General features: G+C 39.0%; 2 protein-coding genes across 2 annotated transcripts; one reads left to right on the top strand and one right to left on the bottom strand.

Moving 5' to 3' along the window:
- Positions 1 to 893: 893 nt before the first annotated feature.
- On the bottom strand, positions 894 to 5,016 carry LOC115744036 (UBP1-associated proteins 1A-like). The gene is made up of 2 exons (XM_030679119.2): positions 3,754 to 5,016; positions 894 to 1,146 (listed from the first exon to the last, which is right to left on the bottom strand). Coding segments are annotated over exons 1-2 (1,014 nt in total). The 5' UTR covers positions 4,767 to 5,016; the 3' UTR covers positions 894 to 1,145.
- A 2,143-nt stretch (positions 5,017 to 7,159) lies between these two features.
- Positions 7,160 to 12,854, top strand: LOC115744037. Its single transcript, XM_030679120.2, has 7 exons — positions 7,160 to 7,513; positions 8,047 to 8,132; positions 9,795 to 9,941; positions 10,024 to 10,132; positions 10,550 to 10,673; positions 11,087 to 11,357; positions 12,440 to 12,854. The coding sequence occupies exons 1-7, from the start codon at positions 7,387 to 7,389 to the stop codon at positions 12,545 to 12,547; spliced, it is 972 nt and encodes a 323-aa protein (XP_030534980.1). The 5' UTR covers positions 7,160 to 7,386; the 3' UTR covers positions 12,548 to 12,854.
- Positions 12,855 to 27,345: the final 14,491 nt, after the last annotated feature.

The raw sequence follows: 27,345 nt of genomic DNA on the forward strand, positions 1-27,345 counted from the left end.
TATCCCCATTCAACAATAATGAGGAAATACTTTAACCTCAATATTTGCTTAACAATACAACCAAGAGCAGTCCAGAAACCAGTTCAGACACGCATAACTCGTCTTATATATAATTCGTCAAACTAAGAGGTATTGTCACAATTATCTGAAATCAATAACCGGGGAGCTTCATCCCTCCATCCAAAATGTCAGAATTCTCCAACACCTTTAGTGCAGATTAGTGTCCGCACAAATTAGGTATGCTCAGATTGTGACTTGATAAGCTGTTTCTGGTTTTTCGTAGGCCAGGGCTTATATAAAGACTATCGATTTGTACTTGCCAAAGAGAAATAACTGAAAGTTTCATTTTCAAATAACGAATTAGAAATGAGTGCAGTCAAACAATTCTGACGTAAAAATATATATTACTTCAACCATCCTTTCCCGAAATATATGTACATTAAGTGATGACATCCTGATATAAAAGGCAACCCGAACATCTGCAACAGAGCTTTAGTAGCTCATCACTGACAGGTTTAAGAATTGATTCTCAATAAGACTTCAAAACACGGTAACTTAAATAATCATATGATAATCTAACTCATCAAGTACTGTCAAGTACGGTATTGGTATCCACAATTTTAATGGGGAAAAAGTACAAAGTCACATATTTTGCAGATTGCTATATGAACGTGTAGAACATGCATGGATAAAATGTAACTTGGATGTAACAATATTTCTAATCTATTAAATAAAGAAATGATTTCTTCAATAGTCCTATTTACTTGCCCATTAAATGCTGAACCTTACTCTGCATAGTTGCATAATCCATCTACAAACTACTATTTGAGATCAGCAAAATAAATAGACAGGATCAAATATCATGACCAGCATCACTATCGAAACAAAACAAGTAACACAAATAGCAAAATTATCTTAGGAATTGTCGTAGAAAAGAAAAGGGGTGTACTACAAAAATAATATGAAGTTGATATTCCTTAAAAAGCGAAGATGAGTCTTACACAAAAGAAATACGAGACAATTTAACCAGAGAGAGGAGGGGGGGAGAGACAATGAGTATTAAGTTCTACAAAGGAATGTAAAAGGCACTCCGCCCACCCATCATGGAAGAGCAAAATCATTCCCCAAGTTCAGCTGCACTTTCATCTGCATATGGAAGTCCAATAATGTAAAGACAAAAAAAAAAAAGGACAAATTCCCCCTTAAATATAAAATAATCAAATAAAAAGTGTATAACAAAAGAAAAATTCAGAAACAGAAAAACTAACAAGAATCTGAGAGGCAGCCTAAAAAGGAACAATCATGCCCGGGAAGAGGGAAGAAGAAAGCCACTGCTGCTTTCCTCAAGTAAAATGGCACCCCAAAAATTACAATTTAAATGGCACATAAATTTGGAGGCAGAAGAGAGAGAAATTGCATATTGAAAAATTTGGGAGAAGAAACAATTAATTCAGAAAATTTTATACCATAAAACGAACTCACCGAGCCAAAAAAAAAGCACCCCTTCAAGCACGAGCATAAAAAACAAAATTCCTCGGGCACATCCACTTAGAGAAAAAGTGTGAAAAGAAGTTCACTTCATGGACCTACTAATTACTATATACTACAAGGGAGATATATTTTCAGGGATCGAAATTTATGGTATATGCAATGAATAAAGCCATTCTCGACAAAATTATTTGACACCAGAAAACCGAGTGATGACAAGATAATTAAACACGTAATATGACTGTACTTTTCTAGCGAACAGCATCACAAGTGATTAAAAACTTCAGAATCAGGAACGTAATCTTAAAAAGATCTTCAAGTTTCACAAATTTCTCACGAAGAAGCTTTGACATCATCAGAGGTCAGGTAAAAACCTATTGTTTATGCCGACAATTGAAAGACATATGCTAAGCCACAAAATATCGAATAAACAAATGTCAGGGCTGAGAAATTGATTGGTTCAAGGTAGCAAATAATTGGACCACAGAAGAGAAAACTCCAGCAGAGAAGTGAAAATGGAATCCACAAACCCTACCCAACATTAAAAATATTAGCAGAGGTTAACGGATGGATATAATCCAAGAGAAGATACAAGAAATTTAGTGGAAACTAATAATGATGTACAAGAAATAGATATAGGTCCATAGCTATTGCTGTAAAAACAAAATTCAGATAAGAACATTGTAGCATATTTAAATGGGAAATAGGTGTCAAGACCATGGAGATCCATGCCCAACAATATAAAATACCATAATTCTGTTTAAGAAAACAAAAGAAGATATCCGCCCTTTTCAGCAAAAGAAATTATTGTATAATGCCTTTGAAAGAGCAAACCATGATTCATCCTTAACCAATCCTATGGTTATCATACGAAAGGATAAACAATAATACCCACATGGTATATGATTCCTTAAATGTATACGGCAAAGAAAGGGGATGCTCATAAACCAAGTCAACTGACAAATTACTGAGTCCAATGCATGCAAGATGCATATGAAGAGAAAGGACCTACTAATTAGTCAAGTAAACAATACGAAGCATATCCTGGGAAGAAATTAGTTATTTGAAATAATCAGACAACCCTAGAAGTTCCAAAAATGAATAACAGAATTCTTGGAGAGACCAACATAATCAGGACATGGCCCAAAAGATCAAAAGCAAATAGGGAAATACATATCAAAAGGTGCAAAGGAAAAACTAGCCTGAAAAGCACGTTCTAACCAAACATAAGCATCATCGACGCTATATAACAATACAATCACATGAAGACGTGGTATGAAACTCTAAGAATAGGTTCCTTAGAAAAGTGAGTAGTAACAGCAATGTTATAAAAACAAGGCAGTAAGATCGCAATCAAAGAAAAAGTTCTTCAATTAGCTTAGTAACCAGGACATAATGCTCTCTAACACATCAACAATTTTCTATTAGCATCCCCTAGAAGAACATCCTTACCCTATAAGGGAGCAAGAAAATATGGGCGACTACCATGACCAGAAATACTCTTGGTTCATCCAAGAGTATCAGCAACAAGACAAAATGACATGCATTTTCAGCCTAATTTAGCAACTTGGACCCCAAGGCGCCAGAAGAAGCAGCTCAAAGCAGCTAAATGATATGTAGCATAACAACAGAATATTCATCTCCAAAATAGTTAATTGCTTAAATATTGCCATTTTCAGAGGAAAAGAATCATTTTTTCTTTAAAATAACAAGTGCAAAACCATCGGTTCAGAATATCTATAGACAAGGAATTTTACATGAAAATCGCATTGAGTCGTCAATCATACCAACCTATGGCAAAGTTTTCCTTTTCCCTATGCAAGAGAAACAAAAGGAGCCACATAACAAACAAAACATCATAGCATGACGAGCAGCTACTTTGGTTAATCCCACCCTATGGTACTCCAAAGGCTTTTGCAACAGTGTTACTGGAAAACCGCTGAGGGTGAGCGCATTGTCTAACATATTACTTCCACAAAGGAAAGATGGCTTTCTTTAGTGTCATAGCTAGTATATCTATTGTTGCGGGCACAACGGAGTGCAATTCGCATCGCATTACACATCTTGCAGCTAATTCAACTACCCTAGATGTTTCAGAGCTTCATAATGGGGGTAAATAACGCATTAACTAAAATAAGAGCAGAACATACTCTTCCTTTCACTCTTCCAAAAATCCGCAACAAGAGAAAGAACTTGACTTGAGAATACACAGGCATATAAACAGAATGTACAGGATGTAAATAAACTACTTTGTGTAATTCATACCAAGTCTGTGAGGGAAACCCACTCAAAGATGCACCGCCTCCCTTAGCCCTCACCGGAGCCGTTTGCTGTGCGCTCTGTGGCATATTTGCTGCATATAAATGCCGCAGGCTTAGCTGCGGGACAGAACTCGACCCACCATAAGCTCCAAGCACTGAACCTCCGGCTCCACCACCAACGACCCCCGCTTGGGTTGTCGCCACCATTCCTTGACCTAAATTTCCTTGGCTCAACGCCAACATACTTTGATTCAAAGCGCCAGCTATTGCCGGATTGACAAACCCTAAGGCACCAGGGTTTGCTAACAGCCCTCCGTAGATCTGGTGCAAGCCGGGATACTGATTCAGCACAGACAAATTCTGAGCAGCAGTGAATGCCGGAGCCGGAGCTGGAGCCGGAGCCTGAGGCTGCCCCTGCACCTGATTTTTCCCTTTCACCTCAGCGCGCGAACGATTCACATCGACCTTCTTCACGGCCGAGTTCGAATCCCTCGACACGCCAGTGCTGCCACGGCCGATCGAGGCCAACTGACAGGACACGACCCGATTGTCGATCTTCTTCTTCGGATCCTTCAACGCCTTCACGGCCCCTTTCCGCGTCCTGAACAGGACGAAACCGTACCCCTTGGACTTCCCCGTCGCCCGGTCGGTCACCACGTTGCAGTCCTCAATCTCGCCGAACGACTCGAAGGCGGCTGCCAGGGATTGCGGCGTCGCCTCCCAGGCGAGGCCGTAGACGAAGATCTTCCGGTGGGCGACGTCGCGGTCGGCGACCTCGCGGATGTGGCTGTAGAGGGAAGGGTTGGCGAGGGCGGAGCTGGTGATGAGGTCGATGAGCTGGTCCTTGGTGTAGGGCTCGAGGAGGGTCGGGAGCTTGTCGGAGTCCGGCTCGGAGTCGGAGTCGGGCTTGGGGCGAGGGCGTTGCTTCTTGGTCTTGACCTTGAGCTTCTTGGGTGCCTTCTTGGTGGGGTCTTTGGAGCGCTTGAGCTTCTGGGTCTTGCTGCTCGTCTTCGGCATTGGAGGAGCAGAGAGGATGGCGCGCAAATTAGCTGCTGCCGACGTTGAGGGTCACCTTCGTCTCTCTCGTTGCTCTCGCACTACTCCTGGCTGAACGTGGATGAATTCTTGTCCAAGGCGCAACATTTACGGCTGACCCATCAACCGATCCAAGATTTTTTTACCAAGTAATCGACTTTTTCATCAGTCGATGTCCTTTATCGAATGATAACCGATACCCGACAAATGTACGGCAAATTCCTGTGCACAAATAGGTCTGACCGTCTGAGGTTTGGGGGTGGAGCCGATCGAGCGACACACGCGTGTGTTTGGAGCAGTCGTGAATTTATCATGTTTTAAGGAACTGGTTCTTGAAATGAGGACGAACATGGAAGCCGACCTGATTGAACATGGAAGCCGACCGAACTGCGTAGGTACAAGAGGCTCTTGGGTTGAACGGAGGAGTGAGAGAGAGAGAGAGAGCTGAGGAGAAAAAGAGGAAGGGAAAAAAATATTACAGCATCCACAGCTTGAGTTGTTTTGTGATTTTGAATAAGTGCATCGTAATTTTCAAAATTTATCATGAGAGGGTAATTAAATTTTTATGTTAATGTTATTTTTTTTATCCGATCAAAAAAAATGTTATTATGAATTTTATTATTATTTTCTTAAATAGGAAAAAAAACTTTAAAAATTGAAAAAGATAAATAAGATTAAAAAAAATTAGAAAAAAAAGATAAGACATAAAAACAGCTCAAAATTTGAGAAAACCCCACAATTAGCTTTATACATATTTCTTTCTTCTCTCCTACTTCGCCTAAGTTCTCCCTTTTGGCTCTCTACACAGGTCAGGCAATGGCGAGATCCACCACAATCGTTGTCTAGAGTGACGTTCATCGATCTAGTCATAAACTCGAAAAGATTTCCTCATCATTGGCGCTTCTTCACGCAAAGTCAGGCCGCATGACCGTGGACATGGTTGAGCCAAATTTGCCTCTGACCTCGTCGATGGAGCCACCAGAGCTTGGTCGAGTCGACCATGGCTGCTCAAGCTTTCAAGCCTTCTCTTATTAAAGTTATGTCAAAAGTCCATCTCATTTTTTTGGAGCCGCCAATGCTTCAAGTTCTTGATTCACATGGACCTTTTTGAACAAAAATCCTTCTCCTTGCCTGTACAATTCTCATGTACATGCTCCTATGTCTTTTTCTTTAACATTTTTTTTATCTCCTTATTTCTTATCTTTTTAAATAATAATTTTTTTAACGAGGCGTTTGGCAGGCTGCCGCATCGGCTCCATTTTAAAAAAATTGATAAAGAAGCCACGTAAGAATTTTCCATTACCAAATTGGGTAAAGTGAACGATGGACTCGATTGAATCAATTTAACAAGATTTAATATTTGACCGCACTTTTGTGACGAGCCGTAAGATTTTCGGTTCACTTATCTCTTGTTATTTTAACTTTCAAAGATGTTCATGGAGCCAAAACTAAAGTTAAAATAGTCGCTACCTACATCTTAAATACCAAACACTTCATTGAATGTCCCCAACTTTATATGTTAAAAATGCAAAAAGAAGAGTATCAATGGACGGATTGGTCTTGATAATAGGCCTAAATGACATAGCCAAAGACATTCGTGTTTTAAGAATTATGTAATTGTCTATATGAAATTGATCAGGTTGATGAGTCACATTTAAAAAATAAATAAAAGAAAAAGACCCTTAATTACCCCCGGCTCATTTTATGCTTTAGGCCGATTGAGGCAGGGCGGGCCTAGCCAGCTACCTCTAGTTGACTAGGGATGCCTTAGCCAATCCCACTCCTACTTTTTAAGAACTATTAAAATTTCTATGTGAAATTGACAAGTTTGGATGAGTCACATTTAAAAAAAAATTAAAAAATTGTTGCACTCAATATGTTTTAAAAAAAAATGAAATAAGTTCATAAATTTTTTATTACTGCAATCTTGTCTAAAATTTTATCGAAAATCAGTAACTTGACTATATTTGTCAAAAAGAGGAAATTATATGAAGATGCCTATATTAGATTTTTTTTTGGACATCCAAAATTAATGATTTTGTAGAGATATATGATCGTAATTCATTTGACAAATTGATTTTACGATATAATTGCACGGATTGAATGTTGTAAGATTCGATTCTAGCCGGATTATGGCCTTATTTGCTTTTACAAACAAGAAAATTGACGTCGTCGGCAAGAGTAAAAAAAAAAAATCTACTCGAACTTTAGAAATAACTCAAAGTTACACGTTAATATTAATAACTTTTGGAAAAACCAAAATTAGAAAATCCTATAGAGCACCAATTTTCAGAAACCATAAGTCAAATATGAAAAACTAAAAATCAATATTGAATTGCAAAAAAAAAAAAAGGAAAAGATTAATTCCTTTTTATTCAGCGTCATTCTTTGGAACTTCTTCTCTCACACAGGAGAAGCGGAGGCAATGGAGATTCACGAGGTGAAGCGCGAGCAGCGGTAGCTCGAAAGCAAGATTCTCGAAGTGAGGAAGGAGAGATAGAATCTTTCTGGGGTTCCTTTCCCATGAATCTTCTCGCGCCTTGAAGCCCTAGAAGTCCCGCGATTGGACCCCTTCCTTCCTTTTGCTCAGTCAAGCCCTCCAATGGCCGATCATCGCGCGGAGTCGTCCGCCCTCATCCCTCCGTTGCCGATGCGGGAGCCGAGCGAGGTTGACCTCGAGGCAGGGCCCGGCGAGCAAATTCAGTGTCGTATTTGCCTCGAGACTGACGGTAATTGTGGGCGCAGCTTCGGTTTCTCTGAGATCACGCTCTGCCGCTGTGTGTGTGTAGGGTTTTGTGTTCTAGTTGTCCGGTCAATGACGTTTGCACTGCTGTTTCGAGGTGCTCGTTTTCGAAAATTGGTGCTTTATTAGCTCCACCGGTGGTCAATTCAGAGAAATGAGCTTGTTCCGGAGCATCGTTTGGGTAGTTTTGCGAGCAAGTGATAGTTTTGTCCGAAATTACCCGAAATGTTCTGCTATTTCTTACCAAATATTCTTCACCCTAGCTGAAGGATGGTGCCTAGCAAGTTAACCATCAGGTCTTTGACTGAGAACGATGAGGGTATTCTGGCTTCTGAAAACATGTCCTTCCGGTGGGATTGAATTGTTGAATAAAAGCTAGGCCTCAGTGCAGTTGTCCTTTCAGTTTAAGTTTGAAATTTGCAGACGATTCTTTTTGTCATGATTGGTTGAGTAATGAGGTGGTGTAGGATTTGCAATCTCCCATCAGTTTCATCCTTTAAAGTTTGTTCTTTTCTGCAGGCAGAGATTTCATTGCTCCTTGCAAGTGTAAAGGGACATCGAAATATGTTCACCGTGAATGTTTGGATCACTGGCGTGCAGTTCGGGTATGATTGAAATGACAGCTTCCTTCAAATTTCACTTGCTAGATATTACACGGTGATGCTGTTGAGATTTTGACGGTGTCTGCTGGAGGGACAAATTGATTGAGATATAGTGTTTCTCTTTTTCTTTTTCTTTTTCCTTAGAACCCATCTCTGGAACTTCTTCATTCGTACCTGGCACTTAATACTACCAAGAGTTTCTGCATAATGTGCTTGCAGTCTCCTTGTGAAGACATGATTAGAGTAGACTATTGCTTTTTAGTCTTTTCACCTCTTTTTCTTTGAAACCAACAATTCGTACTCTTAAAAGTGACGATTTCGAAGACTGGTTGCCTTTATCGAAATAATAACGGGATTGCTTGCTTAATCAAATCCTAACTTTCACATTCTTTTGTAGTTTTTTGTTTTTGCTTTTGAGCTGAAACGTAGGACCTTTTAGTTTTTGTTTATTTGTCCCCAGGTTCTTTTGGCTACTTTCAGATGTAAATCACTTCATCTTATGCTTTGTTTTCTCCCTTGAGATAACTAATCAGAAAGAAGGTTGAAAGTTGGAATATTGGGATTAGTGGAAAAATAGTTCAAAAGCATGTTCTAAGGTTTTACAATTACAAACTAAAAAGTCCTGTGGGGTGACAATGGTCTGCTGTTCTATGACCCAGGATTTGGAGTTTAAATTTTAGATGCTTGCACTTGTAATTTGTATCTGAAAACCTCAAAAAGGGATTGCTTTTTTTTATATTATATTTCCTAGTCATTTATTCTTCTTCACAACTGTATCTCTATTTCCTGTTCTACTGACCTGCCCTGCTTCGATTTATTTTATAGTCAGATTGTTTCTCCTCTTTCTGCTTTGTCTGCAAACAACCGGGTGTGCATGGTTTTCTCTTTTTCCGATCTTTTCTTCTTGATCAGCATCCCTTCTTTTGCTTTCTTGTCCTCCACTGCTCCTTTTCCTCCTGCGCTGTTAATCCTTTTCTCTTTCCCTGGATGTTCCATTTCGGCTTTGTCATGGCTTATCATCTCTTCTTTGCTGTCATTTATGCCTCATTTTCATAATAATTAGCTAGATGATGATTTTTATGAGTATGTATGCAGTGACAAGTGCCTGGCTGTTTCTCAACCAAGCAAGTTTTCATTTTTAAATTATTTTCGGGATACATATGAATTCAGTTAAAATTTCATGCTTTTTCCCTATTAAGTTTTTATTCCTAGTGCTGATATTCAAATGTATTTTTTCCTAGTGCTGATATTCAAATTTATTTTTTAAGAGGAAGAATCTCAATATTGTTTCTAATAAGTAATGTCTGCACGAGATTATAGAAGCTGAATAGGAAAGGGGTCGAGCTGACTGATGAGAGCCTTTTTCTAAAGGCTAAAAATTCGAATCATTGTTATTTGACTTGCACCTATTCTGAAAAAGTCGAGGCATTTTGAATTGTTTGTTGACACGGACAAGGTCAAGGAAAGCCTCTGAAATTATCTCAACATTGGTCATTGACGTATGATAAAGTTAGTGTGAAGTGTGCTGCCTTCTTTTATGTATATTTGAATTACGTCTCTTTACTGCTGCAGGAGCATAATGTGCATACTGCATAGCTTGCTGCCTGGCCACTTGTTGTGTCTCCTAGTTATAATTTCTTATCATGTGTCACTCTATTTCTGCAGGAAGGGTTTGCATTTGCTCATTGCACCACTTGCAAGGCCCCCTATCATTTGAGAGTTCATGTTGTTGCTGATCGAAAGTGGCGGACTTTGAAATTTCGGTTCTTTGTCACTAGAGACATCATATTTATTTTTCTCGCCGTCCAACTTGTAGGTCATTGAGCTTTTACTATATTATGCACTTTTATTTTGTTGGGCCTTTAATTTTACTCATTCCCGTCTAACTTTATAGGTGATCACTTCTCTAGCATACTTGGTGTATTTGATAGATGGCTACCAGCAGTTCTGGCTTCGGCACGCATGGGGTTTTGATAGTGGACTTAGCTTCTACTACATTTGTGGTAATTTCTTATGAGTCTTTGCCTTAAATATTTGCAATGTGCTTGCACACTGTACATCTTCAGGGGTAACGTTACTAGCCACTTAATTTGTCATCAGTTCTGCAAAATTTTATGGGTTGGGTTCCAGCTGTACGTTTTTCGCTGCATTCCTTCTTTGATCATATGAATGGTTCAAGAAAAAGTGTAGATCAAGGAAAGTGTAATGGAGAGAATACTAATGAAGATTCTGCTTTTGATCAAGATGATTGTGGCTCAGTTTAACAACTACACTTAGCAGAGCAAGGTTTGTGTAGCGTTGCAAATCCAATTTAGACAGAATGAGCTGGTGCCACCTAAGTGCTTCATGCCTCCAATTGATTTAGTTGAAAGCCATTACTTCTGGACCTGTTTGATTTCTAATCTTTGTACTTGATGCAGGAGCACTACTATTCTTTGCTTTGCTGGGGTTGTCTGGGTGCTTCATCACTTGCTACGATCGGAGAGTCCGGAATGATTTGGCTCAGCCTTGTCGAGAACTCTGTCTATGTTGCTGTCATCCTGGGTATAGTTTTGCAGATTATTCTGCTCACTTTAGTGCAGAATATCTTGAAGCTTCTTTTTGAAGTAAATCTTAGCCTGTTGATGTTATTTTCATTGCGGAGCGATGTAGTTGCTAATACAGGAACCAAAGTGGATCATTTCATGGATCATCTAATCTTAAGGATAGATTTTCCTGGTAAAATTGGTAGTGCCATGCAAAGTTAATCAATGGATTAGAACAAAATGAGAGAGGAGGAAAGAGCCATGTAAATTAAGTACTCAAATTATGTGTTTCTAGGAAAAGATTTATTCTTTAGCTGTGTAGATGGTTGTCCATGCTGATCATACAGTTGTAGCTTGTACAATTTTTGCTTTCCCTCTATTTCAACTGATCCTCAATGAAATATGTGACAATATTTAATTTTGTCATCACAGAATTTGTGCAGATTGCCATTTACCTGGCACACTCTGTATGTGGACTGATTGTACCACATGTTTTGAAAGCTGTGCAAGTTCAGCAGCTGAGTGTGGATGTTTAGGAGGCGCTGGTGAAGCTGGGCTACCTCTATTGTTTATTATGGCTCTGATTGTTCTTGGACTGTTTACTGTGATTGGCATATTCTACAGTGTTTTAGTTGCCACTATGGTTGGACAGCGGATATGGCAGAGGCATTATCATATACTTGCAAAAAGGATGCTAACTAAAGTAAGTGTATTCTTTAAATAAGTAAAAAAATAGTAAGTGGATTTGACTGCTTTGTCTGTATGTGTATTTGTTGTTAGTCTTGTTAAACAATTGAAAAATGTTCAAGTCACCATCATTGGTTCACAGCCCATGGAAAGCTAATAAACAAATCATAGCATATAACATGATTTATTTTTTATCTGTGCCATTTGTGATCCACATGAAGCATGCCGAAAATTTAAAGCATGTTTAGATTTGACTTTTACTTTTTTTTACCTAATCTAAATCTCATGGCTCACGTAATTTCAGCTTTCCTTAAACACTTCAAGCTTTCGTAATATGTAACTGTTGACAAGTAGACAAATCTTTTCATAATATTCTGAAACACGAATAGCACTTCACATTTTGGCGAGAAAGTAAAGTGCTTTCTACTTATCTTGAAGTGGAACAAGCCCTTAATTATGCTGTGTTTGGAAACAAGGGGTTGAAGAAACTTGGTAGGAAAATACTCCAAAATTTAATTTTCCCTCCACCCTTATCACTCAAAAAGATTTCTTTCCAATTTTCCAAAGTAACTCCTAATTACAATCAGTTTCTGGAGACTGCTGATGTTTTGCATGCCCGTTGAGAAATCTGTACTTTCAATTTGCAGAGTTTTAGCCTGATTCTTGCTTAATAGAAATCAACTCGAGCTATAGTATGCCGAGTTTTATCTAGCCGAGCTCGAACACAGAAAATGATTCTGGATCTGGGACAAGTCAAATTTTGATCATTTTCAAGCGGTTTGAGTTTTGAGTATCAGATAGAGTTAACTCCAGTTGGCTTGATTGCAGCAGCAATGGCGATACTTCCGGTCGTCTTTACCTATTTTTCCTGATTTGCTTGCTTTGACGTCCTCCGCCTATGCATTAAGCTGCAATTTTCTCCTTTGTGTTCCAGTCTTCGCATTTCCACTCTCGTGCATTTTGTCCCTCAAGTCTCTATCGTCTCCGCTTGCATATTTATGTGGTTTTCTGTCAACGTGATTTGGTTCTACTACAAGTTTGCATGATCTGCTCTTGTTTTTTCTTCCCAATTTTAATATGATTTATGTGATGTGATAGGAGTATGTGGTAGAAGATGTTGATGGCGAGATGACAGGATCTGATTGGTCTCCCCCACCTCTCCCTCCCGAGCACGTTCAGCAGCTGAAAACGCTCGGCCTCCTCTAGTAGCAAAGTCATTATATGGTTCATAAGAATAACTAGTACGATTCTGACAACCCTCTATGTATCATTGCCTTTGTATGTGGAAAATCCCCGAAGGAGGAGATTGGCCAAATCCCTCTTCAGAGCCCAACCGTGAAGAGTATAAATGTGACAATGTTCTACTGTTTTCACTTACAAGTTCCGGATACCTGCCTTTTCTGTTGAAAATTACCGCAATATGAGATGCATAAGACCAGATCCAAATGTTGTAAATGAAATGGCTGTCAACGGCTGTCCTTTTCAAAAGCCAGTAACTTTCACATCGGTTTCATCTTTGGTAACACTTCCTTCCCAGCATGTTTTTGTATCTTTGTACTGCATTTTATCTGCTGTCCCTGCCGCTCATTGTCCAAATAAATATGTCATGGTGAAGCTTTTTTGAGTTGTCATTTTGGATTGCAATGCTGCTGAAATGGTACTTTAGTCATTCCTGGGAGTGCGACTTATCTTTTTGTTTTGAGAGGGACTTTTAAATAAGGGCTTGAAGTGAAGTGGAGATGTTTTCTCATAAGAAGACCTAAAGTGAATATTCTCTCAAATAAGAGTTTGAAGTGATAAACTCAATTTCGAGTAAGGGTTTGAAGGTGCAAATTTAATCTCAAATAAGACCTCAAGATAACTGACTAGTCAAATTTAAACATATTGAAGGGCATTTTCGTCCAAAAGCCTGTTTTATTTTGGCGTTTTTTGTCTCTTCCTTTCTCCCCTTTCTTTTTAGTTTTCTTCTCTCACTCTTCTTTTTCTTTCTTCTTCCTTCCGCAGCCTCACTGCACATCCTTTTTCGTAATTCTCTTTCGCTAAAACCTTCTCTCAATCTTGATGACCCAGTTTCTCGACCACATTGTTAATGCTCTCGATTGATGCTTTGAGAGATGTTAATGCTAAATATCTTCTCTTTGAATGGTGACTCGAGGTTTTAGCAGCTCATTAATAGCCATTGCTGCTCGTACAAGAACAGCCTATTTCTCTTCTGTATTTTTCCTTTTCTATTTCTCTTTTGCCTTTTTTTAATCGATTTTCCTCCTCCTTCCTTCTGCTGCTTTATGTGTTGGAGTAAATGACGCAGCGTTCGGCGAATAACGCAAGAAAATCCTTGCTAAAGGAGAGAAATCTCGAAAATTATGTGAATATTATTGATCATCATTCAAAAAAACGTGATAAACACCTTTTATAGGGTGTTATCCTAACCCTAGTCCAATTAGGAATCAAAATATAAAAAAAAACGGAAAATTACAAAAGTGCCACTGAAGTAAAATTAAGCCCAAAAAATACTAAAAAAAATAGGAAAACCCATCTAGACATTCTCGAATCGCCAAAATTCATCGTTAGTCACGGCCGAAGGCGGTGAGTATTGATCAGGACTCCGTTTCGCTTCAGCCTGCCGAATTTGAGCTCAATCCGACGTCATTGATCCCATCCATTGGTTCTAACTGCAGCACCGTTTCGCCTTCCGATTAGATTTATATTGATCCAATCGATCTAGGAACGCACCACTAATGACATCCGCATCAGTAAACTCAGTGACCACTCGTTTCTCATCCCATTGCTTTGGTGGCATGTAAAATCCGAAAGAAATGAAAGGAACTTGTCACGTTGTGCTCTCCATCCCACAATCAGGAATTATCCACCATCACGATTGTCTCGACAATGCGCCGGGGTTTGTTGAGGTCACTAAGATGACAAAAGCGAGTAATGAGCACGTCGAAGGAGCTCGTGGGGGAAGCCGTGGTCGGAGCTGGAGAGTGCGCAAAGGATGTCGTCCAAGGCAAAGAGGGAGGTATAGGAGGTGAGGATGTGGAAGGCAGAAGAAATAAAAAGAAAATGAAAGAAAAGAAAAGGGCGGCACTATTTTCACTTCCATTTTGGCTAAAACACTCCTCTTTTCAATCGATAGATCAAAATACCCTTCTCCATCTCCCCTCTTCAAGTTATTGTTTCTTTTTTTATCAACCTAATCAACATAACTGTCTTTATTTCTATTTTTCCTTTTAAATATCAAATTCACAATATAAATGTCAATTTACACCTAATAAAAAAAAACATTCTATAATGCATCATGTTATTACTTTCCTAGAGAAGTTCGTTATTCTTAATTTATGATCTCATGCTTTTAATTAGAAAAGTTATATAAAATGTTAGAAATTTCTAGTTATAATGGCTTATGAACACACAATTAACTATCACCACCCACCTAGGTGGCGCCGCTAGTTCGCGCACTCTTTCTCTCGCAAAAGGTTGAGTGTTCGAATCCCGGGGGCATTGCGGGGTGACTTAACCGGTGGCACGTGTGTGGTGGTTAGCACGTGTTGCTCTCAAGGTTTACCCCCCGGTTGTCGGCCGTGCGGGGTTTCCCCGGGTCACCAAAAAAAAAAAAAAAACACACAATTAACTATCTATTTTTTATGAAACAGTTTGAGGAAATTTATTTCAAAGTTGAAATTTAAAATCCAATATAGCTATCAAGCAAATTTTGATCTTGTGGGTAATTTTTAAATAGACCTGTAGGTTTCTGAAGTTACAAATCGCTTATTTGTGCTTTTTTTTTTAGCTTTTCACATTTTAATATGAATTGTAAGATGAGGTTGAAAATTTGTTCACACATTTTGCACTTTCAAACTCGCGTAAGTTGATCCACTTGCTATGAGATTAAATTTACAATTGATATTAATTCCTTTCTTTGTATAAAGTTGAACAGCACGAAATTTCATTTTTTTTCCTTCATGTGTTTATCCTTTGTTAATACATATCTAAATACAAATATGTTCGACATTTTATTATGCTTTTAACATATTTATCTTTTCCATTTTGTGATCAATTTTACTTTTCCGTTTTTATCGAGATCAACCAAAAATAAAGGTAGATTTGTGGATTAGCATGATAAAAAAGATAACATTTAATTGAATAAAAAGGAGGGTATTTTAGTAAGTTAACTAGTAGAAATGGGTGTCTCAGCCAAAATGGAAGAGAAAATAGCGTCGCCCGAAGAAATCATACATAAATAAAAAGAGACCAAAGAAGAAATAAGACAAAAAAGTAAAAAGGCTTTCGACGAAAATGCCCCCGATCATATTATGATCTGATTGATTGGTGAGTTAAAACCCTTATTTGAGACTACATTTGTCATTTCAATCCTTTAATTGAAATAATGTTCTCTTACCTCAACTTCAGGTTTTTATTTAAAATTTTCCCTAGATTTGCTCCATTTTGGCTTTGTCGGGGCTTATCATCTCTTATTTCCTGTCCTTTATGCCTCATTTTCTCAATTACTAGCTAGATGATGATTTTTGTGAGTATGTATGCAGTGAAAAATGCCTGACTGTTTCTCAACCAAACAATTTTTCATTTGTAGATTTTTTTGGCATGTGTCTTCTTATGAATTTAACTGAAATTTCATGCTTTTTTTTCCCTCTAAGTTCTTACTTCAAGTGCTGATATCTAAATATACTTTTTAAGAGGAAGAATCTCCATATATCTTTTTAGTAATTTCTGTCTTCCACACGAAATTATAGAAGTTGAATTCGAAAAGGGCCCACCTGACTGATGAGAGCTTTTTCTAAAGAATAAAAATTTGAATGGTTGCTATTTGACTCGGACCTGCTCCGAAAAAGTTTGAGACATTTCGAATTGTTTGTCGACGAGGACAAAGCCAGGGAAAATCTCTAAAATTATCTCAATATTGAACGTTGGACATATAATAAAGCTCGCGCGAAGCATGCTGCCGTCAATTATGTATATTTTGATTACTTGTCTCTTTATTGCTGCAGAGCAAAATGTGCATGCTGCATAGCTTGCTGCCTGGCCACTTCTTATGTGTCATAGTTATAATTTCTTGTAATATGTCACTCCATTTCTGCAGAGAGGGTTCACATTTGCCCATTGCACCACCCGCAAGGTCCCCTATCATTTGAGAGTTCATGTTGTTGCTGAAAATACGTCATAGTACAGATCTCTGACCCGCTTAAAAGTACGTCATTCGAATATAATTTCTTGTAATATGTCATAGTTATACTCGAACTTGACCCGCTTGAAAATACTGAAAATTTGACTTGTGCCAGATCCAGAATCATTTTCTGTGTTCGAGCTCGTCTAGATACAAACTCACCATACGCTAGCACGACTTGATTACTATTAAGCAAGAATCGGGCTCAAACACTACAAATTGAAAGCATAGATCTCTCAAAGGGCATACAAAACATCAGTGGTCTCCAGTAGATATGGCCAAATGGAACCGGGGGCCTGGAACTCGCCCGTTGACCAGCCCGGAACTGCCGGTTCCGACCCATTTTTTTTTTTTTAAAAGGGAGAGGCCCGAGGGGAAAGAGCCATTGGGCTCGGAAACCGGCGATTCCGAATCAGAACCGGCCCGGAACCGCCGGTTCCACCTTTTCGTGGAACTGGAACCGACGGTTCCACCGAACCGGCCATGTCTAGTCTCCGGTAATCGATTGTCACTAGGGATTAATTTGGAAAACTGGAAAGAAATCTTAAATTTTGTGAGACAGGTGTAGAACTTCACATACTAAGTGGGAGAAATTATCAACAAAGTTTTACACCTATTGCAATTGTGTAACGTGTACAACCGCCAGAAACACATACCTGGACCCGTTCTTCCGGCGCGGCCAGCTCTTTGCATTGCTGAAGCTTCAGAGATTGGAGTCACTTGCAGTGATCCCATTCCCATCCTTGGGTCGTATGATTTCATCTTGCAAAAACCCTGGATCAATCACATAGCTTATTCGGTCAATTGTTAATGATGTCTCAGCAATATTTGTTGCAAGGACCACCTTACGAGCACCTTCTGGCTGGGGTTCAAATACTTTTGCCTGAATATCTGTGGGCAAATTAGCATACATCGAGCACATCATGAGTTGAGCAATTTTGGTGCCGAAACTTATCCTACGCTGCAAAAGCTCTTCTGCTGATTCAATTTCCTCTTGATCGCTCTACATGTGTTCGAAGAGCAGTAATAATAGCTGCATCCAAGTAGTCTGCTTCAGGTGCACTGGTGTGAAGAATTCCAACTGGATACTGCCTTCCTGGAAATTTAAATGTCTAGGGTGGCACCTGAAATAAGCAACTTGATATCAGGCCTAAAGCGAGCAACATCCATTACTAATCCGAAAAGAATATCTGTGGAAAGCGTTCTTTCATGGGCTTCATCAACCATCACCACACTATAGCTAGCAAGATCCGGTTCAACCAGGAACTCACGCAACAACATTCCATTTGTCATGTACTTCAATACCGTCTTCTTTGAGGTGCAGTCTTCAAAATGAATAGAATAGCCAACTGATAATACCGTCTTCTTTGAGGTGCGGTCTTCAAAACGAATAGAATAGCCAACTGATGAGAGCGTGCAGTAGAAGCTCAATACCTTCGTCTGGAGAGATCACCAAGAAAGAGCCCAAGTCCGAGCCCGTTAACATATCCAATCTAACCTACCTTCACTCAAAAGCTTAAGCTAATGAGTTATGGGCCAACATGGGTATATTAACTACTCTACACCACTTCGATTCTCCGAATTGGGATTTCTTTAACACAACTCACTCACACGTGCATTCTAACAATCTCCCTCTCACGTGTGAGCTCAATGTTAGGTTCGATCCTCTCCCTCTTAATTCGGGTATCCTTCCGCATCAACTTATCTCAAATTGAATAGCCTAACTTCATAACCATGAAGTGGTATCCTTCCGCATCAACTTATCTCAAGTTGAATAGCCCAACTTTATAACTATGAAGTCTACCTTTGGGCCCGCTCGGTAATTGCATGGGACACTAACCATCAGCTCTAATACCATCCGATAGGAGCACGTAGCGGAACTCCGATACCTTCGTGCGGGGAGATCACCAAGAGGGAACCCAAGTCCAATCCCGTTAACATATCCAATCTAACTTACCTTTGCACAAAAGCTTAAGCTAATGAGTTATGGGCCAACATGGGTATATTAACTACTCTACACTACTCCGATTCTCCGTGTAACTGTTCTACATCACTTCGATTTTCCGATGTGGGATTTCTTTAACACAACTCACTCACACGTGCATCCTAACACCAACGCCTTGCCCAAGCTTTGCACCCATTTTTGAGAAACACGAGCAGAAACACTCATTGCATCATGTATTCATCTGTATCATCGGTGTTTTCTTGATACTTTTCGCTAGCTCATACATTTTATTCTTGAATCTGAAGTTGCATTCTTCCCTTCTTCCTTTCATGTCAATTTCGGCTCTGTTAGCCTCCGATAGTTCCCGTTGTATCTCGTCCTTTCGGATGTAGTTCCAGCTGCTCCCTTTCTCTTTGATCGTGTGATCTTTCTTCCTCTGACTCGGAGCCACCGCCCACCATCTTCGTGGTGACAAGTTCGTCTCTTGGCTATTCTTTCTTCATCAACATGAGCAACAACAGACTCCTCATCCTCATCGTCATGACTTGCGGCTCTTTTTCCTAAACCGTTTCTTACAAGAAGCTCCTTCGCCGATCTCTGAAGTCGAAGGAAACCGCCGGCAGGATGACGATGACCCCGCCTTAGGCTTGTAGCCCGGTAGGAGCTACTACGGACGTCGGAGGAGCTTGGGGAGTTGGAGGGGACGAGAGGGAAAGAGGGAGAGACGTCGAGCGTTCGAAATTGCTTCTTGTTTATGTACTCTCTTTTTTTCCAATTGCCTTGTCACGTGATTCTATTTTATCATATTCTATTATAGGGAAAATGACACAAATAGTCTCCGAACTTTGGTTCAATATGCAATATGGTCCATGAACTTTTAATTTGTTCAATGTAATCCCTGAACTTTAGCCTAATGTGCAATTTGGTTCCTAAACTTTTGACTTGTTCAAAGTAGTCGCCGAACTTTTAGTACATGTTCAATTTAATCCCTAAACCACATGAAAATATTCATTATTGTCCCCGATCTTAAATTAATGGAAGGGCTACATTGAACATTTTCATATAGTTTATGGACTATATTGAACATGTAGCAAAAGTCTAGATATCATATTGAACAAACTAAAAGTTTAAGGACTATATTGAACATTAGGCTAAAGTTCAAGGACCATATTGAACAAATTTAAAGTTTATGGACCATAATGCACATTAGGTTAAAGTTCAAGGACCATTTATGTCATTATTCCTCTATTGTATAAATCACATTGTATGTACTAAATACCGTGTACAGGTTACAAAATCCCGCTCTCTCCTTACGCGTCCCTACCCCACTCCTTCCGAAGATGGGGGTTCAAACCTGTCACCTCCATCTTCCCCAATGATTCATTGTGCCGAATTCTCAAGATCTATATTCCTCTCCAAGTTTTGCCGAAAATCCACTTTCCTAATTTTAGAACTCGGTTTTGACCAAAAAAGAAATTTTAAAACTCGGGTTTCGACCTCTAAAAAAAATAAAACCTGATCCAGCCCTCAAGAGAGGAAAAATTAGAACTCGGGGCATTCGGCGGGAGCAAGGGAAGTAGTAGGCTCAGTAGAGATTAAATGGGCTTGATCTTGAAGGTTTCATTAAGTTTAGGGCCTTGCTTCCCTCTTAAGGTCAAAGTTCATTCGATCAATTTCGATATAACCCAAGAAAAAGATAAAAGAAAAAAATGAAAAAAAAGAGTAAAAGTAAAAGGAAAATAGAAGAAAATGAAGAAAAATAAGATTTAATTGGAAAATTGTAAAAAGATTTAAAAGTCAAATGGTAAAATTAAAAAGGTTTAATACTCAATGAAAAAATTGAAATAGGTTTATGATTTTTTTTTACAACAATTTTCTCGATTTCTCTTTGCAAGTTACGATGGCTTCTAAATTATTCCAAAAAACAAAAATATTGTTCTAGAAGCTTCTCCAAAAACTTCAAAGTTCAAACTCCGTGGGCCCTTCGACTGCCCCGAGCGTGAAATTCCACGTGTCCGAAATTTACTGGCGGTGATGGATGAATCTAAACACTCCTTCCAAAGATTGACGGAGTAGTACGTCACGCGGTGACGAAACTGCCCTTGGTATTTTTCAATTTTGAATGGACGGCTAGAGGCAGGGTAAAGCTGTTGGCCGTTCGTTTCGGTGGATTTTCATCGGAGGAAGCCGGTTTTCCTTAAGAAAACTTTCATGGATAATTCGAACTTCCACTGTTTACACCAATAGCCCCCCGAACTTTCAAAAATTACAGATTACTCCTTTAATCTTTTGAAAATACCACATAGTAGTCCAAAAACTTCGAAAAGTAGTGTACCCTCCACTAAAATGCATACTTCCCAACACACAATAAATTTTCCACGTCGGTTCTGTTATTATCCACGTTGGACCTATCTCGTGATCGTATGCCATGTACGCAGTTTCACGTCATATTGGATGGAATTACGCGAGATAGTATATTTGAGTTACGAAATATCAATTTGAATTTTTGTTAGACAAAGATTCATTTAGAATAAATATGTTATGAGTTATCGATTTGAATTCTCTTTTTTTTTTTTTTTTTTTTGAATTTCTATTGGTATTAACCCTAAGATTAATCAAGGGCCGACATACAAGCAGGACCTGCATTGCGCGTGATGTCCACCTATCTTGGTTCATTTTAAAATGTGAAACATTTGAATCATCCATTGCCCAAGTGCACGGCACACAGCAAACCAACCTAAAAGAAAAAGCTTTGTCCAAAACCACCTAACCCCACAAAAAAACCATCAAAAGAGAAAGAACATTCCCAACCCAATAGGGAAAATAATATAATAACAACAATAATAATACTAATAATAATAAGATTAGCCATATGGGAGCCTTATCCACTTCACATTGTCTCGGTCTCATCCATTATAAAAAGGTCCCTCAAGAATATCCTTGCCCACCAAGGTTTCAAGAAAAAGAACCAGAGTCTTGAACTCAGAAGCTGCCTTTCACACGGAGAGAGAGAGAGAGAGAGAGAGAGAGAGAGAGAGAATGACGGACATAGCGATCCTGGTGGCGGAGGAGTATGAGAGGAGGATCAAGAATTGCCCGAGGATGAAGCTGAAGGTTGAAGAAGGTTGTGCGGGTGATCGGTTTCAAGGGTTGAGCCTGAGTGTGGTTTCTTCTTCTGTGTTCTCGTTTTCAGAGAGAGTGAAGAAGAAGATGATGGGAGATGATAAGAAACTGGAGATGGTGAGGTGGGTGTCGGAGCCCAACAGCCCGTTGAGTCTCGCAGTCTCTGAAGGATTCTTCTCTGCTTGACCCTTCCTCTTCCTCCTCTTCCTCTTCTTTGAATTTGTATGATGTAGATCCACTTAAGATTGTAATTAACTTTAATTTGAGAGGAACTGTTTATTCCGAGCTGCTTTTTCCAATGGCTAATGATCTTCTTCTTCTTCTTTGTATTTTCCTTCTGCCCCATCTGTAATTATCGAAGCATGTAAAGATTTTCATTCTTCTTCAGTATGAATTAGCTCAACTATATGGTAAGATTTACTTGAGAATAATTATTCTGTTCATGAATAGTTCGAGCTTGTTCATTTTTCAGCCCATCATGTTGGCCCTATTATCTCTTGTCGAACTATAGTTTTGAAAAAGCCCAAATTGCAAGAGAAACTAGAAGCCGAACCTTCAAACAAGGTTGATATTTTCTTATTTGATGTTTCCTAGTTTGATATTTCTTAGTTTTTTTTTTTTGTTGGTATAATGATATTTCTTAGTCTAAGTTTCCTAATTTGACGTTTCCTAGTACGATATTTCCTATTTTAAGTTTTCCTAATTTATTTTATCTTTCCTAGTTTAGTATTTCCTGATATACGGTTTCCTAGTTTGATGTTTCCTAATTTAGCAATCTAGTTCATTTATAATTAGGAAAAAACTTGTCACCAAAGTGAAATTGAGTACTAAAACTTTAAAAAAAATGCAATCAAGTCCTAAAACTTATTAAATTGGTGCAATCAAGTCATTTAATTAACTCTGTCTAATTTAGTTAATGGAAAATACTCCGTCCATAAGACGAGTCTATCACCACAGCTTCATCAGATACTAGAGAAAAAATCCAAGACCAGCAATACACCTTAATCAAAAATGTCATTTGTAGATTGACCAAGGTCACTTGAGACCAAGGATTGTACTAAGGAATCGAACCTATGACCTTCAAATCAAGTCACACATCGCTCGACCATCCATCTAGTTGATAGAAGTATTGTGTTAGTTTCTTGATAAGAGATGGCACTAACCAATGAAATGAGATGTCGATTGTTATCTTTTTCATTTGAACTTTGCTGGTTTTTTACACATATTTTTGACGATTTGGCAAAATTTACATATGAAAAAGCATTGACATTTTGGTTTTCTTTCTATATTTGTAGTGTTGTGTTGAACCCACTAAAAACATTTTCTGCCCCGTCCTTCATCGAGAGGACTGCATCCTTGCGGGGCCGTTATGACCTTATACTGCAGTTGTCTTTCTTGTGCGTTTATTTCGGGAAAAAAAATTCATGATAAAGGAAATTGTTTTTGGAAAAATTATTTTTTCAGGAAAATATTTTCCCTTTTCTAGATTAGAGAATTCTTTTTCATAACTTTAAGCATTCATATTTTCTTTGATTGTAAATAGTTTTCAGTTAATCATTCTCATCAAACCTAACTCGTGACAGTTCAGAAAATTAATTCACACAATTTGTGTTTCACTTAAACAAGTACACCCTTTTGCCTCCCCCACAAACTGTCATTTGCTCAACAAATATCATCTTCTGTAGCTCTGCGATTTGCTACGGTCAAACTTCTTTGTTTACCCTCAAAGACATACATGAAATTCAAGGAAAAGTACAAAAAAAGTCTAAAATCTATTGCATTGGTACAAATTCAGTCATAAATATTTCAATTGGATCAATTCAGTCATAATCCTTTTTTACGTTGGTACCAATTGAGTCCATCCGATCAATTCATGCCAAAAGTTGATGACATGGATGCCAACCTTCCTACGTTGCGTGATTGGCACTAACGTGGACATTTTCCACAATTGTTTAAAATTGAATTTTCTTTTCATTTTGGTCTAGGGCTAGCAAGCCTTCGTTGGCTGCTGGCGAGGCCCTCACCGAGATCTAGCAAGGGCCGTGACCCTGGCCAGTGGTCAACGAAGGCATGGGTGAGGTTTGCAAGCAACCTTTACTAGTCAAAATGAAATGAAACATAGAAGAAAGAAAGAAAAAACCCAACAAACAATAAACTAAGAAGGTGTAGAATGAAATTGGTTCAATGGCAAGTTTTAGGACTATATTGGTCCAATTGAAAAATTCAAAATTGAATTGATACTAACGTAATAGATTTAGAACTTTTTTGATACTTTTCCCTGAAATTTAGGGTTGATTACTTATGTTAGTGGTACAACATTTGAAAAACGAATATGTAAATGGTTCTATAATAAAATTGGAAAGAAAGGTGCATTCATAAGAACTAAGAGCAAGTGGACAACTGTGAAATGCCACACCTAAAGCGATGTGATAAGAAATCGATATATATATTGCAAGTTGGTCACGATCACTTATTCATAAATAAGATTGGTGGAAAAATTATTCAAAATGTCATAAATTTATTATATTGTTACTAATTCAATCATAAACTTTTTAGTTTGACCAATGTAGTCCTAAAGTTTTGATGATTTCTCAATGTAATCCATTCGGCCCATTTAGGCCGGTAATCGTTCATGTGAATGCCGCCATCTAATGTGACATGATGGTGATTTGACGTGTCTAACGGGGTTCAAACGACATCGCTTTGAATATTTCTTTATCCAGAATCTTTCCTTTTTTCCCCTTTTATCTTCTCGAATTTTTGGCCTTGTCGAGGGCCCAACGTCCTCGCCAGCCAAAAATCCGGGGAGATGAAGGAAAGAAAGTTATAGAATAGATAATGTTTTTGGAAATGTCCCACAATGACATCGTTTTGAGCCCCGCCAAACACGTTGGTCAACCATGTCATGTAGGGCAGCTGGTGCTGACTAGATCCACATATTAGCGATTTCTAATCTAAATTGGTTGGATTGACTACATTGAAAATTCATCAAAAGATTTATGATTACATTGGCCAAATTAATTTCAAACGGAATAAACGGTCGTACAATAGGTTTAGAATTTTTTAAACAATTATTCATAATTTGGATGTTAAACTAAATGGCAACAAGCATAAATCAAAAGAGATCGAAGAAAATTGGGAAAATTAAAGTCCTAAACCTATTGCAATTGTGCCTAATCAGTCCTAAACCTTTTACATTTGTGCCAATTTAGTCTTTTGTACCAACTTTAGCAAGCTGATGCTGACGTGCACGCTGACCAACGTTGATGTAGAAGTCGGTATTGACGTGGACAATTTTTAATAATGCTATAGTATTTTAAATTATTTATTATTAATTTTTTTTCTTCTTTTTGTTTTCTTCTCCTCGTTTTGCCCGACCTGCATCCCCAGCCTTGATCCACATTTCCATCGCTTTTTGCTTAGATCGTCGCCATATCGCTCCGCCACATTGTCGTCCCGATTCTGCTCTCAGTTGCACCCCTGTGCTTCCGGTTTTTCTAGGGTTGAGTTTCGGTCTTTCTAGGTTCCGTTCTTCTTCCTTCTCTCTCTCTCTCTCTCTCTCTCTCTCTCTCTCTCTCTCTCTCTCTTTTAGATCTGGTGCCTTTGTGCTCTTCGGACTTGTGTTCGCAATGTGCCAGATGCGCGGTTTAATTGGTGGGACCAGAAGGTGGTGGCGGCTGGACAGCCAGCCGACCACAACACGTACGAAGACCTAGCAATTGAAATGGCAAGCAAAAACAGATCCAAATCTACCCATCTAATGTTCCTTTTTGCCTTATCAGCACCAATCTAGATGAGCTACCGATCTAGGCGAGCTCGGCCACCATGGTGCCCGAGCCCGAGCTCACCAAGCCATGGTGAGGTCGGCCTAGCCCAAATTTAGCAAGGCTGACCCTCATCGTCACCGCCGAGCTCGCCCGGAGAAGTTGGCGAGGCTTGGCCCGGGCAAGGCCGACCTTGCCCTTGCCGGCTCTGGCCTTTGGCCGGTCTCCGCATTCGCGACCAGCCGGAGGAAAGAGTAGAAGAAAACAAAAACAAAAAATAAAACTAATGAAAAATAATAAAGAATTATTAAAAATTATTCACGTCAATCCCAGTGACCACATCAGCAGCGATCAATGTTTACGTTACCATCACCCACCCAAAGTTAGCCTGAAGGATTGAATTGGCACAAATGTAAAAAGTTTAGAACTGAATTGACACTATTGCAATAGATTTAGGACTTTTTTGATCATTTTTGCAAGAAAATTAGAACCACGAGTTAATGTAACTATCTAGTTGTAGAAGGGCGAATCCTTTTGTACGATTTGAAAACCTACGAATGAATAACCTACTTATATAACAGAAGGACGGTTTGATCGCTAATACCATTTCTCTTAGGACAGAAGCATATTATGTCGTGCTATTTTATAACCCTACCAAATGTACAAATGATGATCATCATTGTGCAAGATACCCTGGAAATGACGCCCATGTTAGGAATTTTCTAATATGGAAGTGTGAGGATATCCATCCTACATTTGAAAATGTGGAAATGTGATTAAAGTCCTATTGGACAGACCCATTGTTACCTCTTCTGTCAACTCTAGTGAGGCAAGTCAACCACAAGTGGCGGCCACATGCGACCCATAAAACCTACTCCTGCCTCAAGGCTGCGGAATCTCCTCTCCTGGCGCAACTTCCAGGTTCCTGGCTACTTCTGTCCTATTCTTAGCCTCTTCTTCTGCATGATCAAAACTGATCCCCTGAAACTTCTGCATCTTCTCAACCTTTTGGATCTTGAATTTTCATGGGCAGGTGCAAGATCGGTAGCTGAGAACACTGCGCAAGAATGTCGGGGACAAGGAGAGAGCATCCTCATGGGACTGTCACTGAGATTTTCAGCTTCAACTGTTCTAGGTTTGTCGTGATGAAGATGGGTCCTGGCGAGGAAGGGACACTCCCAATTTGGCGAATAGGGGACTTTGTGGTCAACCTGTACGTTCAGGCTGTGACTCACATCATGATGACTACGTGCTGCGTCTGCGACCTCCAATGGCCGATGTCGAGAGACTCTCTGGTGATTCGAATTGGAGAGAGAAGCTTCGCGTTTGTGATGCTGGGGCTTATGTATGGCTTCCAGCTTCCTCCAGTTTGTGACGAAGATACGGTGGACACTCTCGAGAGGGTTTTCATCAAGTTCAGTGACTACACCAGCCTCCTCGATAATGGAGCAAATGGTAAAAAAAATTCCTCCTTGCCCTAGTTTTCTTCTTTTTGCATTCTAGGACTTAATTTGGTTTTTCTTGAGCGCAAACGTTAAATGCGAGTTTTTCATTGAAATGGCTTTTTTCTTAATAACCAGAAAATTCAGATATTTCACTGATCTCATAGACTATGTTAAGAGACACATGTGAGTTATGTTAAAAAAAATCTCGGATCCAAAAACTGGTATGGTATGAAGCGGTTAATGTATTCAAATTAGTCCATAACTTATTACCATAAGTTTTTGAGAGAATATGGGTTCAACTGGATATATTGAAAGGTTCGGATTTGGACTATCTCTTGACGATCACCCTAGATGAAGGTACTAGATTTCTGTTAGCACACTCATAACAAATAGTATCAAAGCTGATTATAAGTTGAGATATCTTGATGCAGATGACACCTTAGCTGAGATATCTTAAATGTGTCGGATTTCTATTGCGTTCTTATAACAAATTGAAATCATGAAGAATGTGTGTATTTCGGTTCATAGATTTCTTTTATCAATAT

The sequence above is a fragment of the Rhodamnia argentea genome, chromosome 11 (genome assembly GCF_020921035.1).
Source record: "Rhodamnia argentea isolate NSW1041297 chromosome 11, ASM2092103v1, whole genome shotgun sequence".
Classification (NCBI taxonomy): Eukaryota; Viridiplantae; Streptophyta; class Magnoliopsida; order Myrtales; family Myrtaceae; genus Rhodamnia; species Rhodamnia argentea.

Bases quoted from the DNA above. Each gene is read 5' to 3' on its own strand.
- LOC115744037 (XM_030679120.2), top strand. From the start codon at position 7,387: ATGGCCGATCATCGCGCGGAGTCGTCCGCCCTCATCCCTCCGTTGCCG. The intron at 8,133-9,794 runs GTATGATTGAAA...CTATTTCTGCAG, and splicing joins ATCACTGGCGTGCAGTTCGG to GAAGGGTTTGCATTTGCTCA. The intron at 10,133-10,549 runs GTAATTTCTTAT...TACTTGATGCAG, and splicing joins TAGCTTCTACTACATTTGTG to GAGCACTACTATTCTTTGCT.
- LOC115744036 (XM_030679119.2), bottom strand. From the start codon at position 4,766: ATGCCGAAGACGAGCAGCAAGACCCAGAAGCTCAAGCGCTCCAAAGAC.